Source organism: Dermochelys coriacea, chromosome 5 (assembly GCF_009764565.3).
Source record: "Dermochelys coriacea isolate rDerCor1 chromosome 5, rDerCor1.pri.v4, whole genome shotgun sequence".
Taxonomy (NCBI): Eukaryota; Metazoa; Chordata; order Testudines; family Dermochelyidae; genus Dermochelys; species Dermochelys coriacea.
The window spans coordinates 129,492,262-129,506,987 of NC_050072.1; the positions used below are offsets into that span (position 1 = coordinate 129,492,262).

Sequence of the window (14,726 nt, forward strand, 5' to 3'; positions counted from 1 at the left end):
GGTATGCATATCAGGATCAGTTTCTATTGACTTTAGAAAGAACCATTTCAATAATCTGATTCCATTGGATTCAAGCAGCAAAACCTATCCACTGGGGCTATAAATACTTTTACCAAAAAAGAAAAAAAGGGGGGAGTCATAAATGGCCCTGTATGGAGCCTGAAGTCCCGTCTAGGAAAACAGCAATTGCCAGACTGGATCACAGTCGTGATCCAACTAATACAGCATCCCTGAGTTAATGAAATAGAACACCACATAGTTAAGAGTTAATTTGGAGACAAGCGTTTCGAAGCAAGGTCATATCTAGCTGGCAGTTTCTGCTAATCAGAATAGAAGGAGGAAACAGACAAGTAAATAACAGACTGAAAACTTGGTGGTGGGAAAACCTTGAGTCTAGACGCCTCTGATATTAGAAGTTTATTGAAAGTTAGAAAAGTGGTGACACAGTAGGGGTCATTAAAGCCTCTGTGTTTTGTAGAAGTTAGTTCTAAAGGATTAGCTAATAGAGTGTACTTTGGAACAGTCCTCTGAAGCCATCTTAAGAGATGTTTTTTCCTAACACCCTTTCTCCCTGGTGGGTGAGCAACTGGCAATACCGTTCCAGATGTTAGGTAAATATCTGGGATGTTCTAAACCTACCGCTTATGTCTCTGTGTGTTTAAAGCTAATAAACAGCAGTGTTAGATAGAGCACATTTACTTGCATGAATCTTATCAGACAGAATTGCTGTGTTCCTGTTGATCTATTCCTAACACCGCCTGGAGTGAAATAGTTAAGTAGCCCCTGTTGGGGTTTCTGACAACCCCAGGCTACAGCATCAAATAGCAATCCAGGAAAACAGAGGGGGCATGACGCATGCCATTAAAATCTACCCTTCTGATTCTGATCCTTGAAAGCCTGAACAGTCATGACCAAAAAGGTCTAGTGATCCTGATCCCCGCAAAAGCCAAGTGCCATTGCACAAGCTATCAAATCACTACTATGAATAGTAGGAAAGTTTTACACTGGGGAAGTTTTAAATGAGCCCTGATCGGCCTCTCTCTGACTTTGTCGGTACCCCTACAGCTAATCACCGAAAGGAAGGGACTGGAGTAGCTGGGACCACATCTCTCTTATAACCTCAGCCTCAAGTATTCAGTGCTGTGAGTGTGCGGTCATGTGACCTCATCTGGCACTACTTTCACCAGAGCTCCCAAAGCTCAGAGGGACGGGGGTGAATATCCTTCCAGAAGTCACCTCGAAAGAAGAACACTTCACTACATTGTAGGCACTGGACACAGCAGGCGGTTTCTGGGATAAGGAAAACATACTGCGCAGAAGCAGCGCACGGGGCTTCACTGGAAGGCGGCAAGGAACAGATGCCAGAAATATGGTATTGGAACTCTTTTAAAGCAGTTCTCAAACGACTGGACAAACATCAGAAAACACCAAGCTACTTTCTTTTCATTTCATTCAGCCAGGCATTACAGAAGAATAACTTCCATACAAAGAATACAGAGATAAAAAGACTGCACACAAAGAAAAGGTGCTTCTTCATTTCTCTATCAGGCATTTTCAAGTGAGAGTTTCCAAACCCAAATGTTGGTGGTGGCCCTTTATTCATGGTCATGTGCATTCACCAACGGGAGAGCATTCAGAGAACAGCAGTTTGGCATGAGGCTGGAAGGAACGATTTATGAGGAAAGATGAAAAGAACTAAAATATCAGTAGTTTGGCTAAGCAGTGATTAAGGGGATCATGACGACAGACTACAAATATTTGAAGGATATCTACACCTAGGAAGGGGAGAAATTAGTGCCTACATAATATGGGGATTGATCCCTACATATCATTACGATGGAGTGTAACTAAAGGTAACGAGATAAAACCAAGATATGGAAGATGTACGCTGAATATGAGGAAATACTTCCTGACACAGAGATATGTTTGCCAAGATTTTCACAAGTGAATGACGACTTTGGGTGCTGGTTTTCAGAAAGCACAGAGCGCCTGCGCTCTGAAAATCAGGCCTTTTAAGATGTCTCAAATCACTATGAAAATGTTTGTCTTTAGCATATTAGTCTCCAAAGAGATCCCGCGGGCCATAGCCCCTTTCACTTGGGACTTGGAAAAGTAGAATGGACAAAACACTGGAAACACTGCTACAGTAAAAATCCTGCACTGGCAGGGAGAGAGCTTTTCTACCTACAGCTTCTAAGGTACTAGTGGGTAATAAGAGAAAACAGCCAACTTGAGCTGTAACAATTTGAGAGTTTATGCTATAAATATGCATATAAGGACAATTTAGGCTGTCAAAGTTTAAAAATAGATACAAGACTTAAAAGTCTGGGAGCATTATCCAGCTGCTTATCTGGGGAAGCAAATGGCAGAATTACTTTTCATCATCCCAGAAGTCATGTATGACAATACTATTGGGTACATTGTGAAAATTGGTTCGCTTTGAATGTAAGCGGAGCAGACCGGGCAAGGTTCCCACTTTATAGAACAACAATGACGCTAACTAAAAAATGCTGTGACAGAGAAAAGAAAAGAGATATCAAAAGGATTATATGTGAATACACAGGAATCTGTCATATTTTATCAATACTCCAGCTAAGGGTTCAGGAAGAATGCATTGTCAAAGCTTCATTTTCAGTCATTTAAAACTTTCTCCACAAGATGGGTTAGTTTTGTTTTTTTGGAGGGGGCGGGAAGGGCTCTGATAGTTCTCATGTTTGGTCTCAAGCCCAGAAAAAATTAAAAAATAATCTTAAAAATGTATTTTGCTGCTTGACTTATCCAAATGTGAGGGGAAAGCTTTGTCAAGTGTTAAAGGGATATTTCAGACACTTTCTCTGCTTTACAGCTGAAAACTTTAACACACTACAAACTAGTCAATTCCCTCATGTCGAATGAGGATGAGAACTTTTGCTTTTAATTTTTCTTCTCAAGAAATCTGGTTTTAAAATATATTGTGGGCATTTAAAAACAGTGTAGGAAGAATGTATTTTCTATTATTTCCCTTAATTTTAGAGATCAATACAGAATTTGGTTTTAAATGTGCTCATTCAAACATTTCCTGAAAGCCTGATTGAAAGCCCACCAAAACAGGTGTCTTACCACTGATTGCTATGAGCTTCGGATCAAGTCTTACATGCTTAATCAAAAACACATTTACAGTTTGGAAAGGACCTTGCAATCTTGCTTAAACAGATATGATACAATCATGTACCCTCTATCAAACTTTTCTTTAATGTTTCTACTTATACACAAAATGCTTTTTTATAAACAGAAAAATCATTGGTACAATACATTATATAAGAAGACAATAACGATAAAAGTACATATATTTGCACATCATGGGGTGAAAAAGTCTGCATCACAGGAAGTCACAGGGATAGCGGCTGTACTACAAAAAGGAATTATAAATGGCAATATGACAGCTAGAGAGTGAATTCTTTTTTCGGTTGTCCTACCACCTTTGGATGCATGCTTACCTTGCTCAAGAGGATTCCTCATTACCACAGGTAATTCTTTATCAGATACTAATCTGGAGCTCAATTCTAAAGAAATGCTTAAATAGCAGAATCCTGTAAAGGAAGAAACTTTAAATGTGTTCGCATAATGCTTAATTTATTCTTAATCCTACGATTTGCAGTAAAGTTAAGCAGGACAGTGCCAAACTCCTATTTGTAAGAGACAAAGCAGCTTCAATTAGAAGACTGTTCTCCTTTGCGTGGGGATTAAATAGTTCTGTGCAAACTGGTTACCCTGGTCAGTACGGGGAAGAACAGCTTCACCAGCTCCTAAGAGGTACATGTCTCCTTTTGTTATTGGTGCAGATGACTGTGCACTGGTCACGCTGGCATTGCAGAATTTTTTTTAATCCCTTACTGACAGCCAAATGGGAAAATATGAATTACGGTTTGTTACTTTGTAGAATGGAATATGTGACTCACACAGTCTTGTGTAGAATAGTTTTTTCTTTATCCTGACTTTGGTATGATGATTGAAAAGTGAAATCTGCAGAGGGGTTTTGCATTGGCTGGTTTTTAGTCAGAAATTTATTCCTTATCCCCCAAAGATAGCTGGAGGGGCATGATTTACATGCTGTGGCAGTCACCACAAGTTGTTTTATTTGTCAGGATTAGTAGGCTGTAGTTTTGTGCAGTTTTTACCCAGGAGATGCAGCTCTGCAATCAAAGAAGGCATTTATGCATGTATGCTCTGCAGCAGCTCTGTGTGAAAGGTACTTAGGATTCCCAGAGTTTGGATCCCCATCTCCCTGAGTCCAGGTAAGAGGGGTAGTCTTGGCATATTGTAACTTTCACATAATTCTTTATACTTACAGGTCAGTAACACCAGGGCCTGACAAGAGGCTCTGTAAAGGTTTGTATATATTTTTGTAATATTGCAATGGGATGGGGGGGCTACAATGGACCCGCTGCAATAATTTGGCTATGAGGGGCGTTATTACTACCTCTGCTTTCCAGGATGGCCAAATTCTGCTGGTGAACACATTTGTCTAAACATTCACCACAATTTATGACTCAACAATATTTTTAGGTCAAACTGGCTGCTATGCATTTTATTTCCTTGCCTAGGATCACACTTCAGCCACGATTCCTTATCCCCTCTCTAAATTTGTTTTTAAAGAATTATTTGTCAACACAACAAAATTATATTCAACTAGTTTAAGATTTTAGTTTGCATGCAGGTCCAGCAATTCAGGGTTCAGGTATTCATGGCACACGGGAAAATAATCCCATTTAAAGCGACAGCAACTGAATTTGATATTTGTTGATTAACCTTATTAACAACATGTATACTTCAGTAGTACCTACAAAGCCCCATCAGGAGTGGGACCTAAGCACTGTGCAAACATAAGATGCTACTGCCACTATAATGCCCTGTAAAAACCTGGCCTTGAGATGTACTTCTGATGTCTTCTCATTTGCTCAGTATTTATTGGAGAGACTAACAACAGACACTGACTACAGACATAGAAATTAATAAATTTTCCCAGTATGAAGAACAAAATAAACTGCTAATCAAACATCTGTTTGACCAGTTGCTGACCAGAGATTCTCTTATCTATCTGCCATCTCTACTCTTCACTCAGAAGAGAACACTAGATGTAATGGGATACAAGTGCTCCATTGCTAAATATTTGAAAGGCTGCCATAAAAAAGATGGTGAAAAATTGTTCTCTCTTGGTACAGAGAGCAGGAGAAGAGGCAATGGGTTCAAACTACAGCATAGCAGATTTAGATTAAATCTCAGGAAAAACTTCCAAACTGTAAAAACAGTAGCAGAGTGGACCAAACTGCCTAGGGAGGTTGTGAAAGTTCCTTCACTGCAGGTTTTCAAGAGGGGATTTAATAGCTATCTGTCTTGGATGGTTTAGACCAGAGGTCCATAATCTGTGGGGTGTGGGCATGAACATTTGGGAGGGGGGTGCAGTTGGGGCCCAGGCCAGCCCCAGCTCTGCTCCTGGCCCCGTGCCCAGAGCCTGGCCCTGCAAGAGATCCGGCTGCTAACCTGTGGCACTGGCTGCTGAACTCGGTCCCTGGTGGAAGCTCCACTTCTCCCCACCCCCCTCACTTCCAGCTATGGCCCCAGCCTCAGCCCCTTTACCCTTGTTTGCATCCCCCCCCAAGCCTTGGCCCCGCTCCCAGCCGGGGGAGGGGGGGAAGGAGAGGTATGAGGTAAAAAAAAAGTGTGGGGATCACTGGTTTAGACACAACAAATCCTGCATCTTGGCGTGGAGTTGGATTGGATAACCCTTGCGGTCCCTTCTAACCCTATGATTCTAGGTGGGATTAAGGATAACTCTGTGGAAGCGTGCGGTTTTTGCAGTTGAATTGGGCTATTATAAGTATCTGGATGTTTTTATTTATAGAAAGAAATGTGCAAAAAAGTTACCTTGTAAAGTTGCTTTCAATTTAGAACTTTCGCTGTCCAGACATTTTCCAACCTAATATTTTGTGCCATAAAATGGCGCTCAGTAGGAGGGCATCATATGCAGTACAAGAAAATTTTGTTCTGCAACATGCTGTTCACACATTAATTAAAAAACAAAATATTTTCTTTTACTTAAATATTCTGAAATAAACTTATTTTACAAAATCCCTCATAGTCAAATATAGTGAGGTGGCAAGGAAACAATACACAAAGGTAGGCCAATCCTACCTGTCTGTCTGTGCGAGAAGCAATGAGAACCACACTAATGAATTTTGTATTTAAACTTTATTTTTAAAGTTTTCAAGATAAACCCGGGAAAAATATATCTCAGACAAACTTTCATGAAGAGCTCACAAGAGCTGTGAGTAAGGACAGGGCCTTATTTTTAAAAGGCATCTCAATTGGAGTAAATGAATAGTTTTGGATTTATAATATGCAAAGAATAAATCTGAGAGCAGACACTAAGTTTTACTGTTTACTTTGGTGCCAAATTATAACTAACCTTCAAGATTAGAGATGTTGCAGCTTTTTTTATTATTAAGTTACAACTTTACAACAATGGCTCACGACTTTTAGGCCAAAATTGAAAATGTGACCGTTTCTTGTTTTGAACCACGCATTCCTTTTCTGGGATGAAATTTTGCTCCATTCTCGTTTTAGTCAGTCAATTCTTCCCACTCCCGCAGCAGTGACAGAGGAAAAACAAATACAATATAGTCTGGTATAGTACTAAATTTTTATACAAGTATTTCCCACAGCTGTGTGCAGGGCTAAAAGATCACATACAATTATAAAAAAAGAACAAAATCTTACTTGAAGTTCAGATAGTTTACTCTAGGTAAGCAATGAAAGCTACTTTCCATGTTAGATGACCTGGAACTCTCAATGTTAACTACTAAAGTAAGTTTCATTTTAGAGATTACTGAGCAGAAGCAATACATTTTCTATTGTTTAAGAATGTATTGTGAATCTTCCTACATATCAGAAGTGCAGCCTCATAGTGCCAACAAGCCCAGGGTTTCTAGACAGAACTTGCATCTTAGGATAAGTATCAGGATCTATATTCCTGACTTCAAAGGGCTCAGTGCTATTCTATATAATGTCGGGAACCCTGAGACACAGCTATCCTAGCCAGATAAGCATTTCAGGGTAATATACAGTCATATAAAGTACCCAGCACTTACCTATTTATCCTGTGATGGCCAATAACCAAAAAATGACCAATTTTGTTTTTCTCTCTTTTGAGACCAATATAGATTTAGAACACAAGCAAATAGCTTTTCCTTTAGAAAAATACCCAGTAATTTCATGAGGCATATTGCTCATGTAAGGATCACTGGATGGGGCTTGCAAAGATTTTTTTGGGGGGGAGGGGGGGAGGAATGGGAAAGTTTCAAACAAATGCCTTTTCAGATTGTCATTAGTTTCATGCCTACACAAAGTTTCTCTTCACAGAGCTTTTTGAAGGAACACATTTTTGAGAAAAAATGGTCTAAGATGACTCATTCTAATAACATCTCTTCTATAGAAGTGTAGGACTTCAGATTTGTAGGTGCTTAAAGCACTGTTCCTTTTTCATAAGTGCACAGTACTCTTTAGACATACACAAAGTCATTTGTGATTTACTCTCTGTTTCATAACTGCTGTCACATTATCTACATTATTTCAAAAGCAACTTTGAACAAATATTCTTTTATTTTAAGCCACTGTTTGCATTACCTTCATAGAAACATACATTTTTCCTATTAATTTTGTATAATTTGGCAAATAATTATTTTTTTCTGTAATTCTAAAGAAGCTTGAAACTAACATTTTATTTAGCTGCAGTGTTGAGGACATCAACACATCTCTGGAAAGAGGATATGTTATATCATTTGTATGCTCTCTGATGGCTCTGCAGAAAATGATCATGCCACATTTTTTTAATCTAGGTCCTACATCAACTATGCTGTTTTAAAATAACCTCACTGAACTGCTTTTCCCCACCTCACCCCAATAGCTCATTAGAATCTGAAAGCTATTACAAATGAAAAACATTTTTAGGAATATTTATTTGGTGGCACAAAGAGGATAACATGCTGTCTTTTTCAAATCAATTGATATTTTCTGAGATTACTTGCAGATTGGAGCAGAAAAGTTATTGGTCAATCAGTACAGTTTAGGAATAAAACACTTCCATAGAGTCACAGATTTTAAGACCAGAATAGGATCATCTATTCTAACCTGTTGCACAACACAGGCCAGGGAATTTAACCAAATGATTCCTGCACCTACCCACAACTTCTGCTTGAGCTACAGCACATCTTTTAGAAAGACAACCAATCCTCTTTTAAAGACTTCAAGTGATGAAGAATTCACCACATCACTTCATTAAACATACTTCACTGAAGTTTATTCACTTAAGGATATTAAACTGTAACAAATTAAATGACTTATGTCATAACTTTACCACAGAACTCTCACTTTGCCTGGGTTAAAAAGCACAGCATTGAGTTAACTCTCTTCCATTTCTCTTTCAGGCAGGGCCCTTTAAAAAAAACCTCTCCAGAGCTGATCCTAAGTACCAGTCAGAGGTGCCACAAAATAGCACATGATGCATCTTCCTCTCAGGAAAAGCATCTAGCCTTCTGCATTGCCAGCCTTTATTGCCTGGCAAGGGAAGAGCAAAGAAACAGACTCTTTGCAAGGTGACATATTTCAGTGGCTTTAAAGAAAGATTGCAGCTTCATCTTAACTTACTTTTTGTACTGTTTACTGGAAAGCTAGAGAGGTCAACTAATGACTATAGATTAATTTAGTATGCAATTATAGTTTAAATATTTGTTGATGTCATTAATTCTAAATATAAAAAAGGTGGTGATTTCACCTGGAATCAGAGCTTGGAATGACCTCTGCACGTTTACAGCCATTGGCAGGCTGCACAGTCAGCCATCCCATGAGTAAGAACATGTAGAGGTCACTCGAAGGAGGAACAAAGTGTATGTCTACAATGCAATTAGACACCCGCAGCTGGCCCCTGCCAGCAGACCCAGGCTCATGGGGCATAGGCTAATGGGCTGTTTAATTGCAGTGTAGATGTTTGGGCTTGGGCTGCAGCGACCCCCCACCGCACAGTGTCCTAGAGCCCATGCTTACCCTAAGATTCTTGGCCCTCTTGTTCCTCCCTCAGGAGGGAGAGGGTGACCAGACTCCTCCTGGGAGGCAGACCAACAATATAGTATACAGGGTATAAGTTGGTAAACACGCATGCACACTCCCTCCCCTCCCCCAAACAAGGGAATTCAACCAAAGGCGAGATCAACCAAGAGTAGGTGGGTCTATCCCAGAATGACCCAGGTTAAACACTGAAGTAACTTCGGTATAGATGCTACAGCAAATTGCTATTCAAAGTAAAGGGATTCCATTGAATTTTAGTGATAGTGGAAAGAATTTAGGGAAAAGAATTAAAATAGTTTTTTGTTCCTTTATAGCTTTGTAACTACACTCACATCACCGTTCAGCACTTCACGATCAGCATCAACGAAACAAGCAGCCATTCACATACAGATGCACATCAGGGACAGAAAATGCAGGCTCTTTCTCTATTCTTTATCATAATGTTTACAAAAGCTCAATTTCAGTCTATTTTTGTCCACCCATCCCTTCAAAGACTGAACAATTTTCCCTCCTCTCTCTCAGAAGCGAGCCTGGCTTTTTCTTACACAGGATGTAACCTAAAGATCTTACCAGAACTTCGGGAATCACAGCAGCAGTAAGCTGTTTGTCACTGACCGTTGTATCTTTAGCTAGCATATATATTCTTTCAGCTTCAGAAAAACAAAACATTTCAAGTACAACAGCACCTGTAACAAATGTATTTAAGTGATTCTTTAGTTGCAAATAAACTATCTTAATATGAAGTTAGGATAAGGGGAAAAAAAAGATTACCATGAAATAAAATTGTTTTATGATACTTAAGAAAATATAGAAAGTCATCCACTGCAATAAACTGGTTACCAATAATGCTAAGTACCATTTGTATTTAATTCAAAAACCCATCAACACAGAAAACAAAGGGAAAACCAAACCAAACCACCTGGGAACATGATTGACAAAGAGTAGTGCTGGGCAAAGCTGCCGGGGTGTTACAAAAATCAAAGTGGTCAGAGAAATCATATAAAAGGAGCTTAGTTATCTGAGCCAGTTGGGAAAAAATCCATCTAGTAGGGGAAAAATATTCAGGCAAAAGAAATCAGATATTTAGTGCGAATGAAATATTGGAACCAATAATGCCAAACGAAACGAGGAAGGACCATGGATAACAGGTTAGATAGGAGCTTGCAATACAGTATCGTGGCTAAAAGGAAACAAATATATCAATGGAATTTTGGCTGTTTCCTAAGAGCCATCATACCATGGTCCAGGAAGGTATGATTCCCAGCTAGGGCTTTGCACACTGTTGGTGAGAGTCGCAGAAATAGAAAATATTAAAGGAACTGAACGGACTTCAAATAGCAATAAAAATGATTACATGGATTAATTCATGGGCAGAGATCTCTGTAAAACACGTACATGTAAACTGGATTTAAAATAAACTCTGGGTAAGAGGAGGATCATAATCTACAATTATTTTCCATGCTGCAAATACAAAAAAGGAAAAGGAGTTGTTCAAAAACATCCCAGGGGGTTCCAATGGCCTTTATGAGGAAAAACATCAGTGTTTACCAGCCACACAGGGATATAGCTTGTACATCACAGGAAACACAGGCTTTTTGGTATGGATTAATGGAATGCAACTGAGCAAAGGAGTATCTAAACAGGATATCAGGAAAATTTTCTGAAGATTATTCCCAAATTAAGTCACTGACGCCTCACTAATGCAGTCATTTGAAATTGAGACTGGCCAATGCATTTGAAAATAAGCTTTTAAGAATCATCATTTGTTGGAAGATGGATAAAAGCTAAAGAAAGTCTCTTCTATTTCATTGTTGATGATACTAAGAATACAGATGTGTAGCGGTCAGGTTGCAGCACTCCTAGTGCTAAATATTCTAGTGGTTTTGGAGGTGTTTCTTACTTCCCCAATTTCCTTCACACCAGGATGAAATAAACCTCATTCTTTAAACACCAGAAGCAAGGCAACATCTCAAAGAAAACATGTGTGTTCAGTGGAAGAGTATCTAAAAAACGAAAGTAAGAATTTTTCAAAGATAACAGATTAGCCTCATCACCTCCAGTGTACTTATTAAAACCAAAATGCTGGATCTATGAAACACTGACCCTGAAATTTCATTTTGTTAAGTTTAACAACAGAAACAAATTCTAATATCTTATTTTTTAAAAGAACAACATGAGAATAGGATATACGGTATTGCCTGCAACAACTGACTCTTCTAGCTGCTCAAAATTAACATTCAAAACTCACTTTTAACAGACAGAACTTCATCACATTCATATGAGGCATGAAACCACCTTATAAAAAAGAAGGTTCCAATAAAATATATTGGGGCTTATATAAATACGCTACCATGTTTTACATCTGATTTTTAAAGACTTTTTGTTGAGATGATAAGATCTCTAATACATTCTTTCATCTTCGAGCTTTTAGCATGTGACTGAATTTCGGAGGTTGGTATGTTTTTACAATACTAAACTCAGTTTAAACATTAGAGGCTTACCTTGCATTGAGTAAACATGACTCAAAGAAAGGAGATTTGCTGCAAAGATTAAAAGAGAATGTACTTCAGACTTGGGTAGATGAACAGTAAATATTAAAAGCACTGATTTCAAAACAAAAATGTTTTAAAATCGCAAAAAACAAATAGCATCCCCAACTAACACTTTCTCTCTTCCAAAGTCACCTTAAACGTTGGTGGTTGTTTTTTAAACTTGTACAAGTAGAAGACATATTCCCCATGGTGTTTAACTTTGAAAAGTAAAAGCTACACGAGACTATGAAAAGATACATTTGTTTACTGTAGGAAGGTACAAAGTGAATTTTCAGTAGCAAAGGGTATATTAGTTGTAATAAAGACAAAACTGTTAAATGTACTCCCCCCTTTTCACTTCTGAATTAAATTGTGTTGCCACAATTTGAACTCATATGTCATGTCTGCCATATGACAGGTACCATTAATGTATCTGTTAACTTCACTAAATTTACCTTCTTAAAGGAAGTTAAATCCCAGGTAGTATTCTTGGGGAACGAATAATATAATCTTACATATTCTTTGATTAAAAAAAACCTGACTTTCAGCTGGTTACTTTTAGAGAATGCACTCATTTAGAATTACCTATGTTGTTTAAACAGAAAGTAATAGTACTTTTAGAAAAATGGCTAAAAAGGTCAGTGTAACCAAGTATATATAAAGGCGACCCAAATGCCTTACTAACTATCCTCTTAAACAAAAAGCAAGCTGTCACATACATTTTTATTTCTTACACAGAACTGTCAGCATGTTAAGATACACAGAGCCCCGTGCAGATACAAAATTTGTATCCGCATCAGAGCCGCAAAAATGATCCACAGATATAAAGTGGATATCCACGGATTTGCAGAGCTCTAAAGATAAAACCAGAGGGAAAATGTCACTATTTCAGATAAAATGTAACAAGAAAAAAAAATGGTGATTTTTGCAAGACAACATTTGCCAACAAAGAGGTCACAAACATATATAAGCAAAATTGGAAGAGAAGGAACACAATTTTATTATAGCATGTTATTCTATTCATAGGAATAGACAGTGAAATCAAGGATTTGTAGTCCAAAGATAACACTATTTGACTTACTTTTGATAGCTAAGTCATCCTTGAGGATGTTAGTGTATTCTTCAGCAGAGAGTTGAGGTGGCAAGCCACCCACAAACAAATTTACCCGCACAACAGATTTACTATTTTCTACAATGTAAAATCTTGTTTGAGTCATCTGACGTATTGAAGTCTAGAAAAAAGAAATCAGAAATAATCATACTACAACACATTATATAGCAGGAGAAAACACACGTCATAAAAAAAAATGATGTAGCTCTGAAGCAATGCCAGTCACAACCAGAACTTTGTGCTCAGAAAGAATTACGAATTACAAAAACTTATGCTCCAAAACCTGACTGTTCTGTTTATGAGCCTATATAGAAGCTGCAGCTCCTCAGTTTAATGAAAATAAAAATTCCCCCAACTGATCAGAAAGCACAAATCAGATTGATTATTTCTTTACCTTTCTTATGTCCTTAAGTCTGCTAAGGATCATCTCCTGGTCATCCAGCACCATTCGCTGCACTAGAGAAATAAAAGCAATGATAGTGTTTTTCTTTAAAAAGTCTGAATTATTACATAACTCGAATAAAAAGCAAAAGCAAATAAAAATGACTGTTTTAGGGAAATTAATGCCTTGACCCATGTTTTACCACTTTCTTTAATATTAAATACAAGTAGAAATATGAAAACACAAGCTACAAGCCATATTCAGCAGCAAAACTCTGAAGAGGCTTTAAATTGCACTACTGTTAATTTGCACAAAGCTTTTAAGTACCCTTCTGGACCCACACCCTTAATATATATATTTATTTTAAGGATAGTAACATTTTGCAGCAAGCAAATGATTGGGAAAAACATGACTCATCCTGACAGATAAAGAAGAAAACACTAACCATGACATTTTAATACATTACCATTGTGGCAAACAGATGCACAGGTTATGCATGACCCTAAACAATAGCCCTTTTGCTCTACTGCTGCAAAACCAAATCAGCAGCAAAAGGAACATACAAAACATAAACCCCATTCCCAGGGTTCTGTGATGAAATAATTTGATGAAGTCTTTGATTTATGATTACATAATTCATTATGGTTATAAAGGAAACAAGGAAAGGTTACAATCACATGTTAAACTCTACTTAAGTATTTCTATGGCCTACATCACAAGAGTATTCGAGTGCTTCACACGCTTTAATTTATCCTGCCACTGTACAGATTGGGAACTGGAATACAGAGTGTGAGAAACACCTTGGGCAAGTCACTTAGGGTCCGTCTCCACTGAAAATAAAAGGTATGTTTCAAACTCTGGTTCGCTAACTCTGGTAATACAGCAGTAAAGACACAGCACCTTTGCTTTTAACTCGGGTTAGAAGCACAAGTTCAACCCCAGGCTCCCCTTGCTGTATCTCTATGCAGCAAAAGTGACGCATGGGCTGGCTTCTCCAAGCTTGCTTGACTCCAGCTAGTGCAACTAGCAAGAGCAGTGAAGACAGTGAATTGTGGGCTTCAGCTTAGACTAGTGAGGCAAGTGCATAGCCAGGGTCCAGGCCGGGCTGGTACTACATGCACTGAAGCCAGCACTGTGATGTCTTCACTACTATTGCTAGCTACCCACACAAGCTGGATTCAAGCTAGCCTGGGTAGGCTAGGCCATGCACAGCTCTGTAGACCTAACCCTAGGGGCTTTAACTCGAGTTGTTAACCTGAATGCTGTGTCTTCCCTGCTACTTTAATCCATATTAAGAACACCTTTTTTTGCAGTGTAGACACATCCTTAGCTCCTGGCTCAACCACAGAGTTCCTGCAGGACTGGGCTGAACCCAGATTGAGAGTCCCAGTCTAGCCTCTTCACCACCAGGCTGTCCCTCCAACCAGAGCAACACAGCCGCTACAGGGACCGGAGCATCCAGCCCTACATGTTCCTGAAAGGTGCTTTGATATTCCTGAACTCAGATTCTTAGTTTATTCATGGAATAGATACAGCAGCACCAAAAAGCTTCTCTGCACTGGCCTGTGTGTGATCTGCTTTAATAACAAAGTTATTGACCCCA

The 14,726-nt window shown here is 38.6% G+C and overlaps 1 protein-coding gene across 2 annotated transcripts in view; it reads right to left on the reverse strand.

The window, feature by feature from the left end:
* The window catches only part of DGKQ (diacylglycerol kinase theta), a 160,236-nt gene that overhangs the window by 32,513 nt on the left and 112,997 nt on the right, over nt 1–14,726 (reverse strand). For both annotated transcript variants that reach the window (XR_006281247.1, XM_038403042.2), the window contains exons 12-15: nt 13,136–13,197; nt 12,712–12,862; nt 11,601–11,639; nt 9,670–9,785 (exon numbers count right to left, since the gene is read on the reverse strand). Coding sequence is in view for 1 of the 2 variants with exons in the window: in XM_038403042.2 (XP_038258970.1) it covers nt 9,670–9,785; nt 11,601–11,639; nt 12,712–12,862; nt 13,136–13,197 (368 nt within the window). In the remaining variant the exon portion in view is untranslated. The remainder of the gene's footprint in view (nt 1–9,669; nt 9,786–11,600; nt 11,640–12,711; nt 12,863–13,135; nt 13,198–14,726) is intronic.